Source organism: Scyliorhinus torazame, chromosome 6 (assembly GCF_047496885.1).
Source record: "Scyliorhinus torazame isolate Kashiwa2021f chromosome 6, sScyTor2.1, whole genome shotgun sequence".
Classification (NCBI taxonomy): Eukaryota; Metazoa; Chordata; class Chondrichthyes; order Carcharhiniformes; family Scyliorhinidae; genus Scyliorhinus; species Scyliorhinus torazame.
Window position 1 is genome coordinate 33,994,548 of NC_092712.1, and position 23,232 is coordinate 34,017,779.

Below are 23,232 nucleotides of genomic sequence, written 5' to 3' on the forward strand. Positions count from 1 at the left end.
CACCTCATCCTCCCCTCCATCACCTCCCACATCTCCCGCGCGCCTGCTTCGCCCTCGCGCCTGCGTTCCCCTCACGCCTGCATCGCGTGGGGGCGGCGCGGGCGCGACGCGGGCGTGGGGGGATGTACGTGTGGGGGCGACGCAGGCGTGGGGGGGATGCAATCATGAGGGCGACGCAGGCGTGAGAGGGATGCAGTCGTGGGGGCGACGCAGGCGTGGGGGCGACGCAGGCGTGACCTCACCCCTTACCTCGCTCCCGCATCCCCATTCCTCGCCTCCTGTTACCCTCCTGCACCCAGTCACGCACCCCCTTCCTGCATCCCCTCCCTCACTCCCGCAGCATTCTCCCTCCCGCATTTCCCCTTCCTCACTCCACCTTCCTTACTCCCGCATTCCCCCTTCCTCACTCCCGCGTTCCCCCTTCCTCACTCCCGCGTTCCCCCTTCCTCACTTCCTTCTTCCTCACTCCCGCATTCTCCCTCCCTCACTCCCGCATTCCCCCTCCCTCACTCCCGCATCCTCCCTCCCGCATTCCCCCTTCCTCACTCCCGCATTCCCCCTTCCTCACTCCCGCATTCCCCCTCCCTCACTCCTGCATTCCCCCTCCCTCACTCCCCCTTCCTCACTCCTGCATTCCCCCTTCCTCACTCCCGCATTCCCCCTTCCTCACTCCCGCATTCCCCCTTCCTCACTCCCGCATTCCCCCTTCCTCACTTGCACATTCCCCCTCCCTCACTTGCACATTCCCCCTCCCTCACTCCCACATTCTCCCTCACTCCCACATTCCCCCTCACTCCCACATTCCCTCTCTCACCCCGGCAATTCCCTCACCCCGCATCCCCATCCCTCGTCTCCAAATCCTTCACCCCCATCCCCTCCCTCTCTCACCCCTCACTCACCCCCTGATCCATCCTCCTTCAACTTCCCCATTTCCCCCGCCTTCAGACCTTTACCCCGTCCTCTACCCCCAGTAGGAAAACACTGATTGTGTGGCAGTGAGAGTGCATGTGTGTGGGAGACCCATTTGTATCTAAGCTCCTTCAGGAATGAGCCAATGCTGACTGCAGCCTCCGCTTGGGGAGGTGCAGCCTGGCATTGTGATGGAGTTGGCTACTGGCAGCGTTCAAGGAGTGGAGTCATCGCCATAGGTTGTGGTGTACAGGAGTGCACCACCAGCTCACGGGGAGAGAGAGGTCCCTTCTGCAGATAGGTTCCTCACCCTACTACTGAGGCGAGACAGTCAGTCCACTTTAAGCCTGCATTTCCCCCAGAAAGAACAATGTATTCTGCTTATTGATTAATGTATTTTCATCCTTTGTGTTATCGCAAATCAATCATCTTGATTAAAGAATCTCAGCACTGTGACCTCTTTATGCTTCCCAACCTAATAAATATTTTTTAAGGATCAAGACTTTGGTCACATAAATCCAAATTCTCCAACAATATAGTTTCTTTAACGCCACAAGTTTTGTCAATCACTTCATTAACCTCAATACCTAAAATTAGCTATATATATTCTGAAACAATGATGAGAAATTAAGGTGTATTACATTATCCAAAAGGTACATTTTTTTTTCTTTAATCTTATGGGATGTGGGCATCGCAGGCAAGACCAGCATTTGTTGCTCGTCCCTAATAGCCTTCGAGCCGAGTGGCACTTTAAGAGGCAACTACATTGCTGTGGATTTGGAGTCACATGTAGGCCAGGCCAAGTAAGGACAGCAGACATCCTTCCCTAAAGAACATTAGCGAACCAGATGAGTAAAGATAGCAAGGAAAATATGGCTTATTGTTTAGGGTGCAGGCAGGGATTCCCTTCCCTACGCAACATGTTGGGAAGTAATAGATTTAATCGGGAGCAGTACTTTCTGATTTCCATACAGGAGCAGTAGAATTTCATAGCATAAAAGTTATTTGACCCATCATTGTCACCACCCAGCTCTCAGAAAGAACTGTTCACGTCATTCTGTTCCCAATACTTCTCTTTTTAAAAACAATTCAGATATGAAATGTATGACGGGAGTCTATTCCTGGCACTGTTTCTGGTGGGAACATTCCGTATCCTAACAACACCTTAATTCATATCAATAGTGATTCTATCATATTTCATTTGGTTGAGAAAAATATTGCTGCAGACAATCGGGTACCGGCTGTAAAAATGGGTTTATTTTTCAGGTATAGAGGAAAGTTTCAGAAATGGAGATTGAGATATGCTGGTTGATAGAAATAGGTTATAGCGAAGAAAAATGAAGTTCCTTACGTAAATAGTCAGAAAGAAACGTCAAGAGGACTGTGTCCCAGGTGTGGTACATGACGACCAGGCAGGGTTTGTTAAAGGGAGGTAATTGAATGCCAACATACGAAGGTTGCTGGGGGTAATGATGATGCCCCCACCGGAGGGGGAGGCGGAGATAGTGGTGGCGATGGATGCAGAGAGGGCATTCGATAGAGTGGAGTGGGACTACCTGTGGGAGGTACTGAAGAGATTTGGATTTGGAGAGGGGTTCATCAGATGGGTTCAGCTCCTGTACGGGGCCCCGGTGGCAAGCGTGGTTACAAACAGGCAACGATCCGACTATTTCCGATTACATAGGGGCACAAGACAGGGGTGTCCCTTGTCCCCGTTACTGTTCACGTTGGCATTCGAGCCATTGGCCATAGCGCTGAGGGGCTCTAAGAAGTGGAGAGGGGTGCTTAGAGGAGGAGAGGAACATCGGGTGTCATTATATGCGGATGATCTGCTGCTATATGTGGCGGACCCAGTGGAGGGGATGCCCGAGATAATGCAGACACTCAGGGAGTTTGGAGAGTTCTCGGGATACAAATTGAACATGGGAAAGAGTGAACTATTTGTGATGCACCCCGGGGAACAGGGCAGGGGAATAGACGATCTGCCGCTGAGGAGAGTAGCAAGGGACTTTCGATATCTAGGGATCCAGGTAGCTAGGAACGGGGGAACCTTGCATAAACTTAACTTGACACGACAGGTAGAGCAGATGGAGGAGGACTTTAAAAGGTGGGACATGGTGCCCCTGTCATTGGCGGGTAGGGTACAGGCGGTCAAAATGGTGGTCCTCCCGAGGTTTCTTTTCGTGTTTCAGTGCCTCCCCATACTGATTACAAAGGCCTTCTTCAAGAAAGTGGATAGGAGTATTATGAGCTTTGTGTGGGCTGGAAAGACCCCAAGGGTAAAGAGGGGGTTCCTGCAACAGAGGGGGACTGGCACTGCCGAGCCTGAGTGATTACTATTGGGCCGCCAACGTGTCTATGATATGTAAATGGATGAGGGAAGAAGAAGGAGTGGCGTGGAAAAGGCTGGAGATGGCGTCCTGTAGGGGAACAAGTTTAAAAGCACTGGCGACGGCGCCGTTACCGTTTTCCCCGAAAAAATACACCACAAACCCAGTGGTGGTGGCGACTTTGAAGATTTGGGGACAGTGGAGACGACATAGGGGAGTGACGGGTGCCTCGGTGTGGTCCCCGATAAGGAACAACCACAGGTTCGTCCCGGGAAGGATAGATGGGGGATTCCAATCTTGGCAACGAGCAGGAATTGTGAAATTGAAGGACTTGTTCTTGGACGGGACGTTCGCGAGTCTGGGAGCACTGGTAGAAAAATACGAGTTGCCACCTGGGAATGCCTTCCGATATATGCAAGTGAGGGCATTTGCAAGGCAACAGGTGAGGGAATTTCCGCAGCTCCCGGCGCAGGGGATCCAGGACAGAGTGATCTCGGGGGCATGGGTCGGTGATGGTAAAGTGTCCGATATATACAGGGAAATGAGAGACGAGGGGGAGACGATGGTAGAGGAGCTAAAGGGTAAATGGGAGGAGGAGCTGGGGGAAGAGATTGAGGAGGAGCTGTGGGCAGATGCCCTAAGTAGGGTAAATTCCTCGTCCTCGTGTGCCAGGCTCAGCCTGATCCAATTCAAGGTTCTACACAGGGCACTATGATGGGAGCAAGGCTGAGTAGATTTTTTGGAGTGGAGGATAGGTGCGGGAGGTGTGCGGGAAGCCCGGCGAACCACACCCACATGTTTTGGTCATGTCCGGTATTGCATGGGTTCTGGGTGGGTGTGGCAAGAGTGATCTCAAAGGTGGTGGGGATCTGGGTCGAACCAAGCTGGGGGTTGGCTACATTTGGGGTTGCAGAAGAGCCCGGAGTGCAGGAGGCGAGAGAGGCCGATGTTTTGGCCTTTGCGCCCCTAGTAGCCCGGCGAAGGATTCTACTAATGTGGAAAGAAGCTAAACCCCCGGACATGGAGGCCTGGATAAACAACATGGCAGAGTTTATACAATTGGAGCGAATAAAGTACGCACTAAGAGGTTTGGCTCGGGTTCACCAGGCGGTGGCAACCGTTCCTTGACTATCTCGCAGAGCGATAAGGGGAAACAGGAAAGACAGCAGCAGCAACCGGGGGGGGGGGGGGGGGGGGGTGGTACATGTAGGTCCTTGGGTTTTTTTTGTTCTTTTCCATGCTAGTTGTTTATATTTATTTTTTCAATGTCACTATTTCTGCACTTGTTGTTAGTTAATATATTGTTTAAATAACGGTCAATGTACATTTTGTTACAAAGTTGTAAAAATGGAAAATTCTTTTTGATCGAAAAACTTTAATAAAATATATATTTTTTTTAAAAGAAAGAAGCGTCAAAAATAAATATTTCGCAAGTATAAAACCTTGGCAAGATTGCATATAAAGTTTCAGAGAGGGAGAGACTGCAAGGGACGGGGAGGAAGAGATTGTGTGAGGGACGAGGGGGGGGAAAGAGAATGTGTGAGGGGCGGGGGGAAGGAAATGTGTGAGGGGTGGAGAAGAGAATGTGTGAGGGGTGGGGAGGAAGAGAATGTGTGAGGGCGGTTGGGGGAAGAGAATGTGAGGGGCGGGGAGGAAGAGAATGTGTGAGGGGTGAGGAGGAACAGAATGTGAGGGGTGGGGAGGAGAATGTGTGAGGGGCGGGGGGAAGAGAATGTGTGAGGGGCGGGGGGAAGAGAATGTGTGAGGGGCGGGGGGAAGAGAATGTGTGAGGGGCGGGGGGAAGAGAATGTGTGAGGGGCGGGGGGAAGAGAATGTGTGAGGGGCGGGGGGGGAAGGGAATGCGAGGGGTGGGGAGAAAGGGAATGTGTGAGGGGCGGGGGGAAGAGAATGTGTGAGGGGCGGGGGGAAGAGAATGTGTGAGGGGCGGGGGGAAGGGAATGTGTGAGGGGCGGGGGGAAGGGAATGTGTGAGGGGCGGGGGGAAGGGAATGTGTGAGGGGCGGGGGGAAGGGAATGTGTGAGGGGCGGGGGGAAGGGAATGTGTGAGGGGCGGGGGGAAGGGAATGTGTGAGGGGCGGGGGGAAGGGAATGTGTGAGGGGCGGGGGGAAGGGAATGTGTGAGGGGCGGGGGAAGGGAATGTGTGAGGGGCAGGGGGAAGGGAATGCGAGGGGTGGGGAGGAAGGGAATGTGAGGGATGGGAAGAAAGGGAATGTGTGGGGCGGGTGAAGAGAATGTGTGAGGGGCGGGGGGGGGAAGAGAATGTGTGAGGGGCGGGGGGGAAGAGAATGTGTGAGGGGCGGGGGGGGGGGGGGGAGAGAATGTGTGAGGGGCGGGGGGAAGAGAATGTGTGAGGGGCGGGGGGAAGAGAATGTGTGAGGGGTGGGGGGAAGAGAATGTGTGAGGGGCAGGGGGGAAGGGAATGTGTGAGGGGTGGGGGGGGAAAGGAGAGTATGTGAGGGGCAGGGGGAAGGAGAATATGTGAGGGGTGGGGGGGAAGGGAATGTGTGAGGGGTGGGGGGGGAAGGGAATGTGTGAGGGCGGGGGGGTGGGGGAAAATAAAAAATTGGAGAGGGTAAAATTTACCTTGAGAGGGTCTGTGCAAGGGTTCTTCAGGCGGTGGCAACCGTTCATAGGCTTTCTAGCGGAGCGTTAGGAGGTGGTCAGCAGCAGCAGCAACCCAGAGGGGGGGGGGGGCGGGGGAGTACTTTGTGTTTTCTACTGTGTTTATTATTGCTTAATGGGGGGTTTGTATATTGGGGGAATTTGTGATGGAGTTGTAAGATGTTCATTTGTGTGTTCTTTGTTTGTTGAAAATATGTAAAAATTTGAATAAAAATATTTCTAAAAAAAAAAGCCGGAGGGACCGTAAATAGCAGAGGAAGTGGTCAAGCAAGGGCACGGTGGAGGCTGAGAGAGAGACCAATATGGCCGATGTCCAGAGCAAGGCACCGACAGCCCAGCCTACAATGGAGCAGCTGCTACAGGCCATGCAGGAGGAGGGCTTTTTAGCTCTGAAGCGCCATAACGGAGCTGCTCCAGAAGTCGATGGACCGATTGGAAAAAAGGCTGGATGATCAGGCTGAGGAGCTCTAGAAGCTGGAGAACTTGGTGGAGGAGCAGGCCGACTTTCAAACGGTGGCGGACATGGAGATTCGGAGGTTGAGGGATCAGCAAAAAATGCTCCTGGAAAGGCTGGAGGACCTGGACAACAGATCTCGCCGGCAGAATGTAAGAATCGTTGGCCTCCCGGAGGGGGCTGAGGGTCTGGATGCTGCCACGTATGTGGAGGGTATGTTTCAGAAGCTGCTGGGGAACGAGGTGTTCCTTCGCCCCCGGTGGTGGACAGGGCACTCGGAGTGCAGGTGAGGCAGCCGCGACGAGGGGTCCCTCACGAGCGATGGTGGTCCGGTTCCACAGGTACCTGGACAAGGAGCGGGTTCTGCAATGGGCCAAGAGCACACAAAGCTGTACTTGGGACAACAGCACCCTGCGTGTTTACCAAGGCCTGAGTACTGAGGTGGCCAGGAGGGGAGGCTACAGACAGGTGAAGGAGATTGTGTGTAAGAACAAGGTGAAATTTGGGCAGCTTTTTCCGGCGCGACTGTGGGTTACGTATGAGAGTCAGCGACGGAAAAAGCAGCCCAAATTTCACCTTGTTCTTATTTCGAGGAACCCGAGGAGGCAATGGACTTTGTTAAGAAGCAAGGGCTGTCCCTGAGCTTGAGGACTCTTGGTAGAACTTTTAAGTCTATTTTGTTTCTCTCTCACTGTGAGAGATGCCTGCATGCTTGAGTCCGTTCTTTTAGTTTTTTCGACCTTTTTAGGTGGATGTATTTTGGTTGCGATGTGTTTTTCTTGCTCTTTTTTGTGGTTCCCTTGAATGTTTCCTTTTTGGCTTACTTGTTTGGTTGGAGTTTTGGTAGAGGGAAAATATAAAAAAGAAAATAGTTAAAAAGGTGCGGTTATGATGGGGGTTTCGGGGGAATTTTTTGCAATCTGTTTCTGTGTTTGGAGGGAAGGGCTGAGAGTGCCTGGTACTTCTTGGGCAGGATTCTCCGCAAACGGCGTGATGTCTGCTACCCGGAGCCAAAAACGGCGTGGACCAGTCCGGCGTCGGGCCGCCCCAAAGGTGCAGAATTCTCCGCACCTTTAGGGGCCAAGCCCTCACCTTGAGGGGATAGGCCCGCGCCAGAGTGATTTCCACTCCAACGGCTGGTGAAAAGGCCTTTGACGCCACGCCAGCCGGCGCCGAGAGGACTTCACCGGGCGACGCATGCGCGCGAGCGTCAGCAGCCACTCACGGCATCCCCGCGCATGCGCAGTGGAGGGGGTCTCTTCCGCCTCCGTCATAGTGGAGACCATTGCGAAGGCGGAAGAAAAAGAGTGCCCCCACGGCAGAAGCCGCCCGCCGATCGTTGGGCCCCGATCATGGGCCAGGCCACCGTGGGGGCACCCCCCGGGGCCAGATCGCCCCGTGCCCCCCCCCCAGGACCCCGGAGCCCGCCCGCGCCGTCTGCTCCCGCCGGTATGGTAGGTGGTTCAATCCACGCCGGCTGGCGTGGGTTGACAGCGGCGGGACTTTGGCCCATCGCGGGCTGGAGAATCGCCGGGGGTGGGCCCACCGACCGGAATGATTCCCGCCCCCGCCGAATCTCCGGTGGAGGAGATTTCGGGACACGGCAGGGGCGGGATATGCGCTGGGATGGGCCGGCTGATCACGTGCACATGTTCTGGTCGTGCCCTAAACTCAGGGGGTACTGGCAGGGATTCGCGGACATCATGTCCCGGGTTTTGAAAACTGGGGTGATAATGAGTCCTGAGGTGGCAATCTTTGGGGTGTCGGAGGACCCGGGAGCCCAGGAGGAGAAGGAGGCCGACGTCTTGGCCTTTGCTTTCCTGGTAGCCCGGCGACGAATACTGTTAAGTTCGCCTTGAGAGGTTCACTATCGGGGTTCGCCCGGAGGTGGCAGCCATTCGTTGACTTCTTCGCAGAGAATTAACCGTCAGCGGGGGGAGTAGAGTAGAGTAGGGGGTGGTTTAGGCAGGTCCTTGCGAGAATGGGGTTGTGGTTTGTACTATGCGTTAATTGCTTTTCTTTTTTGTACAGTACTATACAATGTCATTGTTTTATATGCCAAAAATACCTCAATAAAATTGTTTATTAACAAAAAAATTGTGTTGTGGCTCTCCCCAAGCTATTAAACTGGAATTGCCTGTCAACTCAAACACATCTAACTCTTTCTACATTTCATAAACCTCAATCATATCATTCCTATATTTCCTGCAAGTCCCAACTTTATCAGCTGATCTTGTTCTTCAAATTGGAAATTAATCTAGTGGCTCTTCTGTATCCACTGAACAGAGAAAGTGGGGCCAGCAGATACATCCAGTTATTAAGACATCAAGCTTCTCAGGAATTGAGCACCTTCAGCAGCCACCTGAAGTTCATAGGGAAGCAGATAATGGAAAAAGACTGTGCTATTTGGCCTATCAGGCCCATTTATTAGATTTAGATTTATTGTCACGTGTACCCAGGTACAGTGAAAAGAATTGTTCTGCATACAGTCCAGACAGATCGTTCCATACATGAAAAACATAGGTCATACGATAAATACAAAATGTAAATGCACAGACTTAGACATTGGGTGAAGTATCGAACAAAGACCAAGGGGTATAACTTCCAATCGGTGCTATTCCTGCGCAGTTGCTTATACTGAATTCTTTATACTAAATCCCCTCTGCACTACTTAATGCAGTAACCAACGACCGAGTTAATAATAGCGCTGAATGAAATTTAGCCAAGCAGCAACATTCCCTCCCGAAAGCTTTTCCTCTCCCTACCACACGCTCCTACTTTAAAATGTCCCCCCCCCCCCCCCCCCCAATTAGATGCCTCTTTGACCAAGCTAGCTTTATATTATGTCTTTAGCATAACAAAGTGTCCCAAGGCATATCACTGGAATGTTATCAGATGAAAACCGACACCGAGCTAAAACAGGAGACATCAGGACACGTGACCAAATACTTGGCTGGACACACGTTTTACGCAGCGAGTTAGGAGAGGGGCAGCAGGACTCAGGTTGCACTCAGGTTTACACAGGTTAGAAGGCCTGCCAAGAGAGAATTACAATTGTCATGTATGCCATTCATACACGAATACCCCAAATCGTTCACGATGAACAAACTTTCCAATTAGCTTAGTTAGGAGAATCTGGTAAAACACACCCCGACAACAAAAGTAGTATCACCCATGCCCCAGAATCTTAAAATGGACGATGTTAACAGCCAAGCTGCTTTCCATAAAGACATTTCTATGTTCAGCTTTGCGGGAACCTCTTACTCTGACAGCCAGTTAACAACACTGCTCGGTGCTGTCAGGGTTGTCACAGAGACCCAGCTGGTTTGGACAGGCTGCCCTGTACAATGTACCCGGACGTCACCTGCTGGACAAACTGAAGCATTACAATTTCTCAAAATAGAACAAAGAACAAAGAACATAGTGGGCCTCGAATAACGATGAGTCCGAATACAGGAGGGAGATAGAGAACCTAGTGGAGTGGTGTAGCGACAACAATCTCTCCCTCAATGCCAGCAAAACTAAAGGGCTGGTAATTGACTTCAGGAAGCAAAGTACTGTACACACCCCTGTCAGCATCAACGGAGCCGAGGTGGAGATGGTTAGCAGTTTCAAATTCCTAGGGGTGCACATCTCCAAAAATCTGTCCTGGTCCACCCACGTCGACGCTACCACCAAGAAAGCACAACAGCGCCTATACTTCCTCAGGAAACTAAGGAAATTCGGCATGTCCACATTGACTCTTACCAACTTTTACAGATGCACCATAGAAAGCATCCTATCGGGCTGCATCACAGCCTGGTATGGCAACTGCTCGGCCCAGGACCGCAAGAAACTTCAGAGAGTCGTGAACACCGCCCAGTCCATCACACGAACCTGCCTCCCATCCATTGACTCCATCTACACCTCCCGCTGCCTGGGGAAAGCGGGCAGTATAATCAAAGATCCCTCCCACCCGGCTTACTCACTCTTCCAACTTCTTCCATCGGGCAGGAGATACAAAAGTCTGAGAACACGCATGAACAGACTCAAAAACAGCTACTTCCCCACTGTCACAGACTCCTAAATGTCCCTCTTATGGACTGATTTCATTAACACTACACCCTGTATGCTTCATCCGATGCCAGTGCTTTTGTAGTTACATTGTATATGTTGTGTTGCCCTATTATGTATTTTCTTTTATTCCCTTTTCTTCTCATGTACTTAATGATCTGTTGAGCTGCTCGCAGAAAAATACTTTTCACTGTACCTCGGTACACGTGACAATAAACAAATCCAATCCAATCCGAAAAGTCCAGCACAGGAACAGGCCCTTCGGCCCTTCAGCCCTCGCCGACCATGCTGCCCGTGTAAACTAAAATCTTCGACACTTCCCGAGTCCGTATCCCTCTATTCCCATCCTATTCATGAATTTGTCAAGATGCCCCTTAAATGTCACTATCGTCCCTGCTTCCACCACCTCCTCCGGCAGCGAGTTCCAGGTACCCACTACCCTTTGTGTAAAAAAACTTGCCTCGTACATCTCCTCTAAACCTTGCCCCTCGCACCTTAAACCTATGCCCCCTAGTAATTGACCCCTCTACCCTGGGGAAAAGCCTCTGACTATCCACTCTGTCTATGCCCCTCATAATTTTGTAGACCTCTATCAGGTCGCCCCGCAACCTCTGTCGTTCCAGTGAGAACAAACTGAGTTTATTCAACCTCTCCTCATAGCTAATCTTCTCCCTACCAGGAAACATCCTGGTAAATCTCTTCTGCACCCTCTCTACAGCCTCCACATCCTTCTGGTAGTGTGGCGACCAGAATTGAACACTACACTCCAAGTGTGGCCTAACTAAGGTTCTATACAGCTGCAACATGACTTGCCAATTCTTATACTCAATGCCCCGGCCAATGAAGGCAAGTATGCCTTCTTGATTACCTTCTCCACCTGCGTTGCCCCTTTCAGTGACTTGTGGACCTGTACACCTAGATCTCTCTGACTTTCAATACTCTTGAGGGTTCTACCATTCACTGCATATTCCCTACCTGCATTAGACCTTCCAAAATGTATTACCTCACATTTGTCCAGATTAAATTCCATCTGCCATCTCTCTGCCCAAGTCTCCAAACAATCTAAATCCTGCTGTATCCTCTGACAGTCCTCATCGCTACCCACAATTCCACCAACCTTTGTGTCGTCTGCAAATTTACTAATCAGACCAGTTACATTTTCCTCCAAATCATTGATATATACTACAAACAGCAAAGGTCCCAGCACTGATCCCTGCGGAACACCACTAGTCACAGCCCTCTAATTAGAAAAGCACCCTTCCATTGCTACTCTCTGCCTCCTATGACCTAGCCAGTTCTGTATCCACCTTGCCAGCTCACCCCTGATCCCGTGTGACTTCACCATGAGGGACCTTGTCAAAGGCCTTACTGAAGTCCATATAGACAACATGCACTGCCCTACCTGCATCAATCATCTTTATGACCTCTTCAAAAAACTCTATCAAGTTAGTGAGACACGACCTCCCCTTCACAAAACGATGCTGCCTCTCACTAATACGTCCATTTGCTTCCAAATGGGAATAGATCCTGTCTCGAAGAATTCTCTCCAATAATTTCCCTACCACTGAAGTGAAGGCTCACTAGTCTGTAGTTCCCTGGATTATCTTTGCTACCCATCTTAAACAAAGGAACAACGGCTGTTTTAGCACACTGGGCTAAATCGCTGGCTTTTAAAGCAGACCAAGGCAGGCCAACAGCATGGTTCAATTCCCGTATCAGCCTCCCCGAACAGGCGCCGGAATGTGGCGACGAGGGGCTTTTCACAGTAACTTCATTTGAAGCCTACTTGTGACAATAAGCGATTTTCATTTCATTGGCTATTCTCCAGTCTTCCGGGACATCACCTGAAGACAGTGAGGATCCAAAGATTTCTGTCAAGGCCTCAGCAATTTCCTCTCTAGCCTCCTTCAGTATTCTGGGGTAGATCCCATCCGGCCTTCGGGACTTATCTACCGTAATATTTTTCAAGATGCCCAACACCTCGTCTTTTTGGATCTCAATGTGACCCAGGCTATCTACACACCCTTCTCCAGGCTCAACATCCACCAATTCCTTCTCTTTGGTGAATAATGATGCAAAGTATTAATTTAGTACCTCGCCCATTTCCTCTGGCTCATAGATCCTCCACACATAGATTCCCTTGCCTATCCTTCAATGGGCCAACCCTTTCTCTGGCTACCCTCTTGCTTTTTATATATGTGTAAAAAGCCTTGGGATTTTCCTTAACCCTATTTGCCAATGACTTTTCGTGACCTCTTCTAGCCCTCCTGTCTCCTTGCTTAAGTTCCTTCCTACTTTCCTTATATTCCACACAGGTTTTGTCTGTTCCCAGCCTTCTAGCCCTGACAAATGCCTCCTTTTTCTTTTTGACGAGGCCTACAATATCTCTCGTTATCCAAGGGTCCCGAAATTTGCCATATTTATCCTTCTTCCGCACAGGAACATGCCGGTCCTGAATTCCTTTCAACTGAAATTTGAAAGCCTCCCACATGTCAGATGTTGATTTGCCCTCAAACATCCGCCCCCAATCTAGGTTCTTCAGTGCCGCCTAATATTGTTATAATTAGCCTTCCCCCAATTTAGCACATTCACCCTAGGACCACTCTTATCCTTGTCCAGCAGTACTTTAAAACTTACTGAATTGATAGCTATTTGATCAGTTAGTTCTACTCAAAAGGGGGTCAGAATATTCAGATGAAGTGAAAACAAATGACATGCAGATGTTTGAGTATATGAAAATCCCCAGAAAGTACTGGATGCACCCAGCAGCCGCTGTGGGGAAAGCACATGTGAACCTTTCCTCATGATCTCATAATTCATATTTTCTTGTTCTGACCAAGGGTCCGCATCTGAAACATTACCTCTGTTTCTCTCTCTCTCCCCATTTGCTGCCTGACCTGCTGAGTAATGTTGCTGCTAACTTTAGCCTTAGTTTAATTGCTCTGTTCTATCACCTTTGCTCGAGTCGCTAGGTATCTTTCTGATACCGCCACGTGGTTCAAGTCCAAGTAATGATCAATAATCCAACACACCGCTTAGTAAGAGTTAAATCAACGCACATTTATTATATAAAGTAATCAATACTCATGCATAAATTCTACGTCTAAGCTACTTCCTACAACTAACAGGCCAATACTTAACTTGGAAATGGCCCACCAGGTCAGGGAAACAAATGGCCTTTTGTTTGGTTCTGAGCCTGTGGGATTCGAAGCTGGTACAGATCGATAGCTAGGAGCGCCTATCTCGTAGCGAGCGTTGAAGTAAGACTTACGATTTGAGCGGCTGTTGCAGAAGGCTAGCAGAAGGGTTGCAGGAGAGTGCAGAAGGGGTAGCAGAAGGGTCGATTTGAACTTGGACTCCATTCTTATAGTCCCCAGGGGCTTCCCGCCTTTCGGGGCGGACCCTGTACCTGGTTCCAAGTGATTGGACTTTGTCCCAATCACTTGGTTCGATTTTCTCCAATGCTGGAGCGATTCCTTGATCGATGGGCAGTCTTGAGGTGGTCGTTCACCTCCCTTTGTGTAGGCTTCTGTTGGCGCCGAAGAGTCTGGGTTGGCTTTGTGTGTCTAAATTGTTGCACATTGTTCCCGGGGATTGCTCATTAATAGGCAGATGGCTGGTGTTTTGTTGTGCTGATGGCTACAGGTATCAATCTTGTCTGGCCTTCCCAGAGATGAATACACAGTTTACCTGTAGCTGCTTGTTTTAGTCCTGTTAGCTGATTTTCCCATCAGCCTTTGGCGTTCGCCATTTTAAATCGGGGTTAGCCATTCTAAATCGAGAGTTAGCCATTTTAACTGGCCAACGTACCATTTAATAGTGGTCCCCACAAACGTGGCCCAGACATGCCGGCACCTCGGGGAGTCTTGCAGAACATTAGAGACCCCCGGGTGGTTGGGGATAGGGCAAGATATTACTCTGGCACTCCCCATGGCACCTGGACACCTTGGCACTGTCTGCCTGGCACACTGGCAGTGCCAAGACCCAGATTGGCACTGTCAGGGTTCAGGCCCAGAACCGCCCTGCCCATTGGACTGGAGGGTTCCCAGGGGCCTCGGCAAGATTAGTGGGGGGGGGGGGGTAAAGTGGGGTCCAGAAAGTGGTGGGGCTGAAACGGGGGCCGTGTAGTGATCGGGGTTGCCGTTAAAGCAAAAAGTGCAGAGGATACTGGAAGTCTGCAGAGGGATTTGGATAGGCTAAGTGAATGGGCTAGGGTCTGGCAGATGGAATACAATGTTGACAAATGTGAGGTTGGTAGGAATAACAGCAAAAGGGATTATTATTTAAATGATAAAATATTAAAACATGCTGCTGTGCAGAGAGACCTGGGTGTGCTAGTGCATGAGTCGCAAAAAGTTGGTTTTCAGGTGCAACAGGTGATTAAGAAGGCAAATGGAATTTTGTCCTTCATTGCTAGAGGGATGGGGTTTAAGACTAGGGAGGTTCTGCTGCAATTGTATAAGGTGTTAGTGAGGCCACACCTGGAGTATTGTGTTCAGTTTTGGTCTCCTTACTTGAGAAAGGACGTACTGGCACTGGAGGGTGTGCAGAGGAGATTCACTAGGTTAATCCCAGAGCTGAAGGGGTTGGATTACGAGGAGAGGTTGAGTAGACTGGGACTGTACTCGTTGGAATATAGAAGGATGAGGGGGGATCTTATAGAAACATATAAGATTATGAAGGGAATAGATAGGATAGATGCGGGCAGGTTGTTTCCACTGGCGGGTGAAAGCAGAACTAGGAGGCATAGCCTCAAAATAAGGGGAAGTAGATTTAGGACTGAGTTTAGAAGGAACTTCTTCACCCAAAGGGTTGTGAATCTATGGAATTCCTTGCCCAGTGAAGCAGTAGAGGCTCATTCATTAAATGTTTTTAAGATAAAGATAGATAGTTTTTTGAAGAATAAAGGGATTAAGGGTTATGGTGTTCGGGCCGAAAAGTGGAGCTGAGTCCACAAAAGATCAGCCATGATCTCATTGAATGGTGGAGCAGGCTCGAGGGGCCAGATGGCCTACTCCTGCTCCTAGTTCTTATGTTCTTATGTTCAAAATGCAAAGAGCTGTTTCTGTTGACGAGCTCAAAGTGCGGCCTTGTCAGGCGAAATGCCGATGAAGCACCAGTAGAGGGCATATGGCTCCTCTCGCACATTTTTAGTAAGAGGCGCAGAACAAAAGACTTGGATTTATATCACACTTTCAGAACCGTTTACAGCCAATGCAGTATTTTTTGAAGTGTCGCCGCTATTGTATTGTAAGAAATGGGGCAGCTGGTTTTCACACTTCAATGTCCCATAAACAGCAATGTGATAGCGGCCAAATGATCTGATTTAGTTATCGAGAAATAAATATTGCCCAGCACATCTTAACTCCCTTAACTCTTCTTCAAAATGATCGTACAGGATCTTTGACATCCACATGAGCAAACTGACCGGTCAGAGAATCATAGAAAGGTGGCCATTTGGCCAATCGTGTCTGTGCTGGCCCTCTGAAGGAACAACTTGCCTAATGCCACTGCCATGCCATTTTCCCCTTTCCATGCAAATTTCCCCTTTTCAGGTAATGATCCAATTCCTTTTTTAACAGTCTCAACTGACCCTGCTCCACCACAATATCAGACAGTGCATTCCAGATCCTAGCCATTTGCTGCGTGAAAATGTTTTTCCTCTTGTCCCCAACGCTTTTTTTGCCAACTGCCTTAAATCGGAGCCCTCCGGTTCTTGATTCTTCCACCAATAGGAACAGTTTTCCTATTTACTCGGTCCAGAGCACTCCCGATTTTGAGCACGGTAGCACAGTGGGTAGCACTGTTGCTTCACAGCTTCAGGGACCCGGGTTCGATTCTCGGCTTGTGTCACTGTGCGGAGTCTGCACGTTTTCCCCCGTGTCTGCGCAGGTTTCCTCCCACAAGTCCCAAGTGCTGTTAGGTAATTTGGACATTCTGAATCCTCCCTCTGTGTGCCCGAACAGGCGCCGGAGTGTGACGACTAGGGGCTTTTCACAGTAACTTCACTGCAGTGTTAATGTAAGGCTACTTGTGACAACATCGCCATCCAATCTTCTATCGGCCCTCTCTTCTCCAAGGAAAACAGTTTCAACTTATCCAATCTATCTATGTAACTATGTAATCCTCATCCCTGGAACCATTCTCATAAATCTTCCCTGCACCCTCTCTAGTGATTTCACATCCTTACTAACTGTGGCACCCAGATTTGGATGCAATAAGCCAGACCAGTGTTTCATACTCTTAGTTAACACTTCATCCAAAAGACAGCTCCTCGGACACTGCAGCACTTGACTAGAGTTGGGTTTTTGTGCTCAAGCCCTGGAGTGTGACTCAACCCCGAACCTTATTATTCTAAATTCATTCATGGGATGTGGGCATCGCGGGCTGGGCCCACATTTACTACCAGTCCCTAATTGCCCTTGAACTGTGTGGCTTGCTAGGCCATTTCAGAGGGCCGTGGATGCGAAGTCACATGTAGACCAGACCTGGTAAAGGTGGCAAGATTTTTTTCCCTAAAGGACATTCGTGAATGTCATCATTAGATTTTTAATCCTTGATTTTTATTGAAGGGGCAGCACGGTGGCTATCACTGCTGCCTCACAGCACCAGGGACCCAAGTTTAATTCCAGCCTTGGGCGAGTGTGTGGAGTTTGCAAGTTCTCCGCGTGGGTTTTGTCCGGGTGCTCTTGTTTCCTCCCAAAGTCCAAAGAAGCACAGGTTAGGTGGATTGGCCATGCTACATTGCACCATAGTTGCAAGGGATGTGCAGGTTGGGTGGGGTTACACGGATAAGGTGGGAGAGTGGGCCTAGATAGAATGCCGTGCAGACCTGATGGGCCAAATAGCCTCCTTCTGCACTGTAGTTTCTATGGAAGAATTCAAATCTCACCATCTGCCCCAGGCATTACCCTGGGTTTATGGATCACTGGTCCAGTGAGAAACCAGGACACCGCCGCCTGCCCGGCTTTGTAATAAACTAGAAAGTCGGAAGACAGCCCAGTCCATCAGGTGAACCCACCTCCCACCCATTGACTCTTTATCTTCCGCTGCCTTGGGAAAGCAGGCAGCGTAATCAAATACCCCTCCCACCCAGCTTACTCACTCTTCCAACTTCTTCAATCGGGTAGGAGATACAAAAAAGTCTGAGAACACGCACTAATAGATTCAAATACAGCTCCATCCCCGCTGTACCGAATTCCTGAATGATCCTCTTACGGACTGGTCTGACCTCTTCTCACATCTTCACTACTGAGTGGCACTTCGCTCTGTGTGCTTCACCCGATGTCTGTCTATGTATTTACAGTGTGTATTAATAATAATCTTTATTAATGTCACAAGTAGGCTTACATTAACACTGCAATGAAGTTACTGTGAAAAGCCCCTGGTCTCCACATTCCGCCACCTGTTCGGTTGGACGGAGGGAGAATTCAGAACGTCCAAATTACCTAACAGCGCGTCTTTCGGGACTTGTGGGAGGAAACCGGAGCACCCGGAGGAAACCCACGCAGACACTGAGAGAGCGTGCAGACTCCACACAGACAGTGACCCAAGCCGGGAATCGAACCCGGGACCCTGGTGCTGTGAAGCAACAGTGCTAACCACTGTGCTACCGTGCTGTATTTATCATACGTCCTATGTTTTTGATGTATGGAATGATCTGCCTGGACTGTACACAGTTAACAATACTTTTCACTGTGTCTGGTACGAGTGACAAACCCAAATCTGAAGGGTGCCCCCCGCCCGAGGCAAGGCTCAGCCCCCGCCCCGCCCCCGCTATTTACCTCTTGCTGATGTCGGTGCTGCTGTGGGTCTGGGCCGCCACCAGCTGCAGCCCGAGGTCCTCCTCCCGCTGCGCGGGGGTGTCGGTGTCCCGCTCCCTCCGGCAGCCGCCCAGCGCCATCCGCTCCCTCCTCCTCTGCTGCTGCTCCTCCTGCAGGGCCTGGAACTGCTGCCTCAGCCCGCGGGTCACCAGCTCGTCCGCCTCCTCCATCGGCCGGGCCCGGCCAACAGCCGCTCTCTATTCAAACTCTTCCCTCACCCCCCGAGGCGCCGCTCCCAGCTGCGGGGCCGCTCAGCCTTGCTACCTCCAGGCCTCTGAGGGAGGCCGCTGTCCGCAGGCCGCTGGCGTCGCGTAGCAACGGTAACCATGGCGGATGCGCCTCCCTCATCCACACTCCAGCAGCTCCTCCTCCTCCTCCTCCAGCAGCTCCTCCAACCCCTGCTTCAGCCCCTCCAGCCACTCCTCCTCCTCCAACTCCAGCTGCAGCTCCCCCTTCTGCTCCAGCAGCTCCTCCCCTGCTCCAGCAGCTCCTCCCCTGCTCCAGCTCCCCCTCCAGCAGCTCCTCCTCCAGCAGCTCCTCCCCTGCTCCAGCCACTCCTCCTCCTCCAACTCCAGCTGCAGCTCCCCCTTCTGCTCCAACAGCTCCTCCCCTGCTCCAGCTTCTCCAGCAGCACCTCCCCTGCTCCAGCTCCCCCTCCAGCAGCTCCTCCTCCAGCAGCTCCTCCCCTGCTCCAGCAGCTCTTCTCCTCCTCCAGCAGCTCCTCCCCTGCTCCAGCAGCTCTTCTCCTCCTCCAGCAGCTCCTCCCCTGCTCCAGCTCCCCCTCCAGCAGCTCCTCCTCCAGCAGCTCCTCCCCTGCTCCAGCCACTCCTCCAACCCCAGCTTCAGCCCCTCCAGCCACTCCTCCTCCTCCAACTCCAGCTGCAGCTCCCCCTTCTGCTCCAACAGCTCCTCCCCTGCTCCAGCTTCTCCAGCAGCACCTCCCCTGCTCCAGCTCCCCCTCCAGCATCTCCTCCCCTGCTCCAGCAGCTCCTCTCCTGCTCCAACAGTTCCTCCCCTGCTCCAGCTCCTCCTTCAGCAGCTCCTCCCCTGCTCCAACAGCTCCTCCTCCAGCAGCTCCTCCCCTGCTCCAGCAGCTCCTCCTCCAACCCTACTGCAGCTCCTCCAGCAGCTGCTACAGCTCCCCCAGCACCTTCTCCACTCCTGCTCCTCCTTCAGCAGCTCCTCCTCCAGCAACTGCTACAGCTCCCCCAGCACCCCCTCCACTCCCTGCTACAGCTCTCCCAGCACCCCCTCCACTCCTGCTCCCCCAGCAGCTTCTCCCCTGCTCCAGCTTATCCTCCAGCAGCTCCTCCCTGTTGTGTTATGCTTCTTCATGTAGCATAAGCTGCTTCCTTGATGTATGCTCTGACAAAGGAAGGTTCAGACTTGGAGATAGGTTTAACACATTTATTGACAGTTAACAATTCTCCTACTTGAGTTCGACTCCTGCTGATCTTGCTCAATCTAACTAACAAGTCTGCTCTAATCCATGCGGTGGGCGTGATGCTTCCAGATCTGCCCCTGTCTCTCAGAGTGTCGCCTGTGGAAAGAAAAAGAGCATGTGTGCCCTGTCCTTTTATATGGGTAGCCCCCTTGTGGTAGTGTCACCTCTGGGTGTGTCTTGACTGCCAATTGGTCGTTTCCTATCTTGCTGACCTATTGATTGAATGTCTGTGTGTCATGATGTCTCTGGTGCTCCCTCTAGTGTTTACTTAGTCTTATTGTACTTGCATTAAACCCTTGTGTATTTACAGTGATGTATGTCACCACATCCCCCCTTTTTTCATGTTACATATTTTCTGTACATGGTTAAAGAAAATTAAACAAAATAGGTAGATAAGTGATGACATGTACAAATCATGGTGAGTGATGATTACACTAAGTCCAAATCATATGCATGAGTCCAAAGTCCATGAATCAATACAGTCAAGTGGCTTTCTTGTTTTGTTGGTGAAGTTGATGGTGGCATGTCCTTCTGAATGCCGTCAGTGTCCCTGTGCTTAAGGAACCAAGAAGTGGTCAAATCACTATGTTGTCTGATTTCTTTCGATGCTTGTGGTAGTGATGCAATATGTAATCTGTGTCATCTGGCCTGGACTGTTTCTTGTGTTTGCAATATCGATGCATTATGTCAGCTGCCTTGAAAGCTGGTTTGCTTGTTCGTAGTGGAGCAAACTCATCTGCCTTGAAAGCTGGTCTGCTTGTTTGTAGTGGAGCAAACTTGAATCGGTGAGATTTGCTGTTATGCCATGGCATGGCTGTACTCTTGCCAGTGTTAGGAGCTGTGCTGTTACATTGTCCTGCATTTGCAGAGTTGTACCATGTCATACCAGCTATTGTTCCAGTGTTGTTGTTCTTGTCATGCTCGTTGTTGACGTTGGTGCCTTTGGTATGCTTCTTGTTGTTGTCTTTGTTGTTGTAGTGTTTTTTGCGCTCAATGACCCCACTCGTGGTACCATGTTGTGTTATGCTTCTTCATGTAGCATAAGCCGCTTCCTTGACGTATATTCTGACAATGGAAGGTTCAGACTTGGAGATACAATTCTCCTACTTGAGTTCGACTCTCCTGCTGATCATGCTAAAGTAACTCAATCTAACTAACCAGTCTGCTCTAACCCATGCGGTGGGTGTGATGCTTCCTGATCTGTCCCCGTCTCTCTGAGTGTCGCCTGTGGAAAGAGAAAGAGCATGTGTGCCCTGTCCTTTTATATGGGTATCCCCCTTGTAGTACTGTCACCTCTGGGTGGGTCTTGACTGCCCATTGGTCATGTCCTATCTTACCGACCTAAAGGTTGAATGTCTGTGTGTCATGAAGTCTCTGGTGCTCCCTCTAGTGTTTACTTAGTCTTATTGTATTTGCATTAACCCCTTGGGTATTTACAGTGATGCATATCACCATACTCCCCTGCTCCAGCTCCTCCTCCAGCCCTACTGCAGTTGCTGCAGTTCCCCGAGCAGCACTTCCTCCAGCCCTCCACTTCTTTCCACACCTCGCCGTTCACCCATTTCCCTGTGTTTGCAGCAACTTAATTTTAAAAGTAAGTTTAACTTTTAAAAAAAAAAACCTGGAGCCTCAGTCAGAATTCCCCAATTCTGAGGTGCTATGAAAAGGTGGCAGTCGTCTTCTCTCCCAGGGTGTCCACCATCCAGCACAGACCCCATTCACCTCTTCCAGCTTTGACCCCTATCCCCTACCTGCCTCTCCCAGCACCGTTCCTTGCTTGCCACTCCCAGTACAGGCCCCATGCCCATTCACTTTTCCAAGTACAAAATCCCTGTGCCTCACAAAAGTTTCCAGCACAGACCACCGGTGCCATCCACCTCCCAGGATATGCTCTGTACTGCATCCACCGCTAGTACATATCCTGTACCATGTTCACCTCTCCCAGTACACTCTCATCACCTCCCAGTTCATAGGAATCAGGAGCAGCAGACAACTCCGCCCTTGGGAGCCTGCTCCACCATTCAATCAGTTCATTGCTGTTCTCTTCCTGGTCTCAAATCCACCTCCCTACCATTTCCCATATCCCTTTAACCCACTTTTTATCAGATAGACACACCCTGTATCATGATCATCTCTCCCAGTGAATACCCTTTGCCACACTCATCTCAGTTCATACCCTGTCGCACATTCACCTCAGTTCATACCTTGTACTTCATCCACCTCTCCCAGCGCCAAACCAGTGCCCCATCTATATTTTCCAATACAAACCTAGTCTCACGCACACCCCCAGCACAGACCCTGTGCCATCCACCTCACCTCTCCCTAGTCATACCTTGTATCATGTGCACCTCTCCCAGTAGATATCTTGTACTACATCCATCCCTAGTTCATTCAGAGTACCATATCCACCTCTCCCACCGCAGATAGTAGATAACCTCACCTCCCCAGCAGTTTCTATGCCTGATCCAGCTTTCCCAGGACAGACAATGCCCATCCAACTCTTCCATTACAAATCTTGTGCTCCCCTCCTCTCAGCGCAGGCCATTTCACCCCCTTAATACAGGGGCTGGTTTAGTACAGTGGGCTAAATAGCTGGGTTGTAATGCAGAACAATGTCAGTAGCACGGGTTCAATTCCCATACCGGCCTACCCGAACAGGCACCGGAATGTGGCGACTAGGGGGCTTTTCACAGTAACTTCATTGAAGCCTACTTGTGACAATAAGCAATTATTATTAATACATGGAGTGCTGCTCCTCTTACTAAAAATGTGCGAGGAGCCATCTGCGCTCTACTGGTCTCATGAATATATAAACTCAAGCTAAACTTCACAAAAATATTTTTAAATCTCGTATCACTAAAACATCCTAGACATGGAATGCTTTGCTGTCAAAATATACTTCTTCCTGCAACCAATGTGTGTAAGGATGGATGGCATTAACTTTTTTTTTTAAAACAAAGAACTTTGGGTGGTTTGGTGATTTCACTAAGTCCTATTGCTTTTGTTTGCTAGTCACTCAACTATGCATTAAGACGACATGCACAGGAGATTCAATTTCATCAGCGAGTGAAAAGATCTTCTTTTATGTTTACCATCTTGAACTTTTTTTTGTAAGGGCTTCTATCAAGCCGTCCCAGAGTCTTTTCTCTGGAGAAAAGAGCCACACAGCCTCTTGAACATTTCCTGATTTGGATAGTCTCAGCTCAATTATCATGGTAAAATTCTTTTGAGCCATTTCTATGATCGCGGAGACCAAAACAGTTCGTATTATTCCAGATGTGGTCCAACCAAGATTCCATTCAAGTTTAAACACAACTTCCGCTTTTAAATTCTATCCCTAAGGGAATGAACCACAGAAAAGTTGTTTTGTATCATTGCACGAAATATTTCCATTCCCTTGCCACACTGGACTAATGTGGAGCTTGCTTGACTTCAGCAACAATTTGGATTATAAAAAAAAAAAAATCAAGGAATTTAACATCCACATGATCCAACAATTTAACTGCTCATCTGGACTGTCAGCAGGTCAAGATAATGCATCGGTTATGCAGTACTGCTTCAGAAGTATCAGTTTGG

At 50.1% G+C, this 23,232-nt stretch overlaps 1 protein-coding gene across 3 annotated transcripts in view; it reads right to left on the reverse strand.

Annotated features, from left to right (window-relative positions):
* ccdc13 (coiled-coil domain containing 13) overlaps window positions 1-18,606 on the reverse strand; it is a 90,768-nt gene extending 72,162 nt beyond the window's left edge. For 2 of the 3 annotated variants that reach the window (XM_072508111.1, XM_072508110.1), the window contains exon 1: window positions 18,174-18,606. In XM_072508111.1, coding sequence (XP_072364212.1) covers window positions 18,174-18,382 — 209 coding nt within the window. In that variant the 5' untranslated portion in view covers window positions 18,383-18,606. The remainder of the gene's footprint in view (window positions 1-18,173) is intronic. The other variant, XM_072508109.1, reaches the window with a different exon arrangement.
* Between the last annotated feature and the right edge of the window lie 4,626 nt (window positions 18,607-23,232).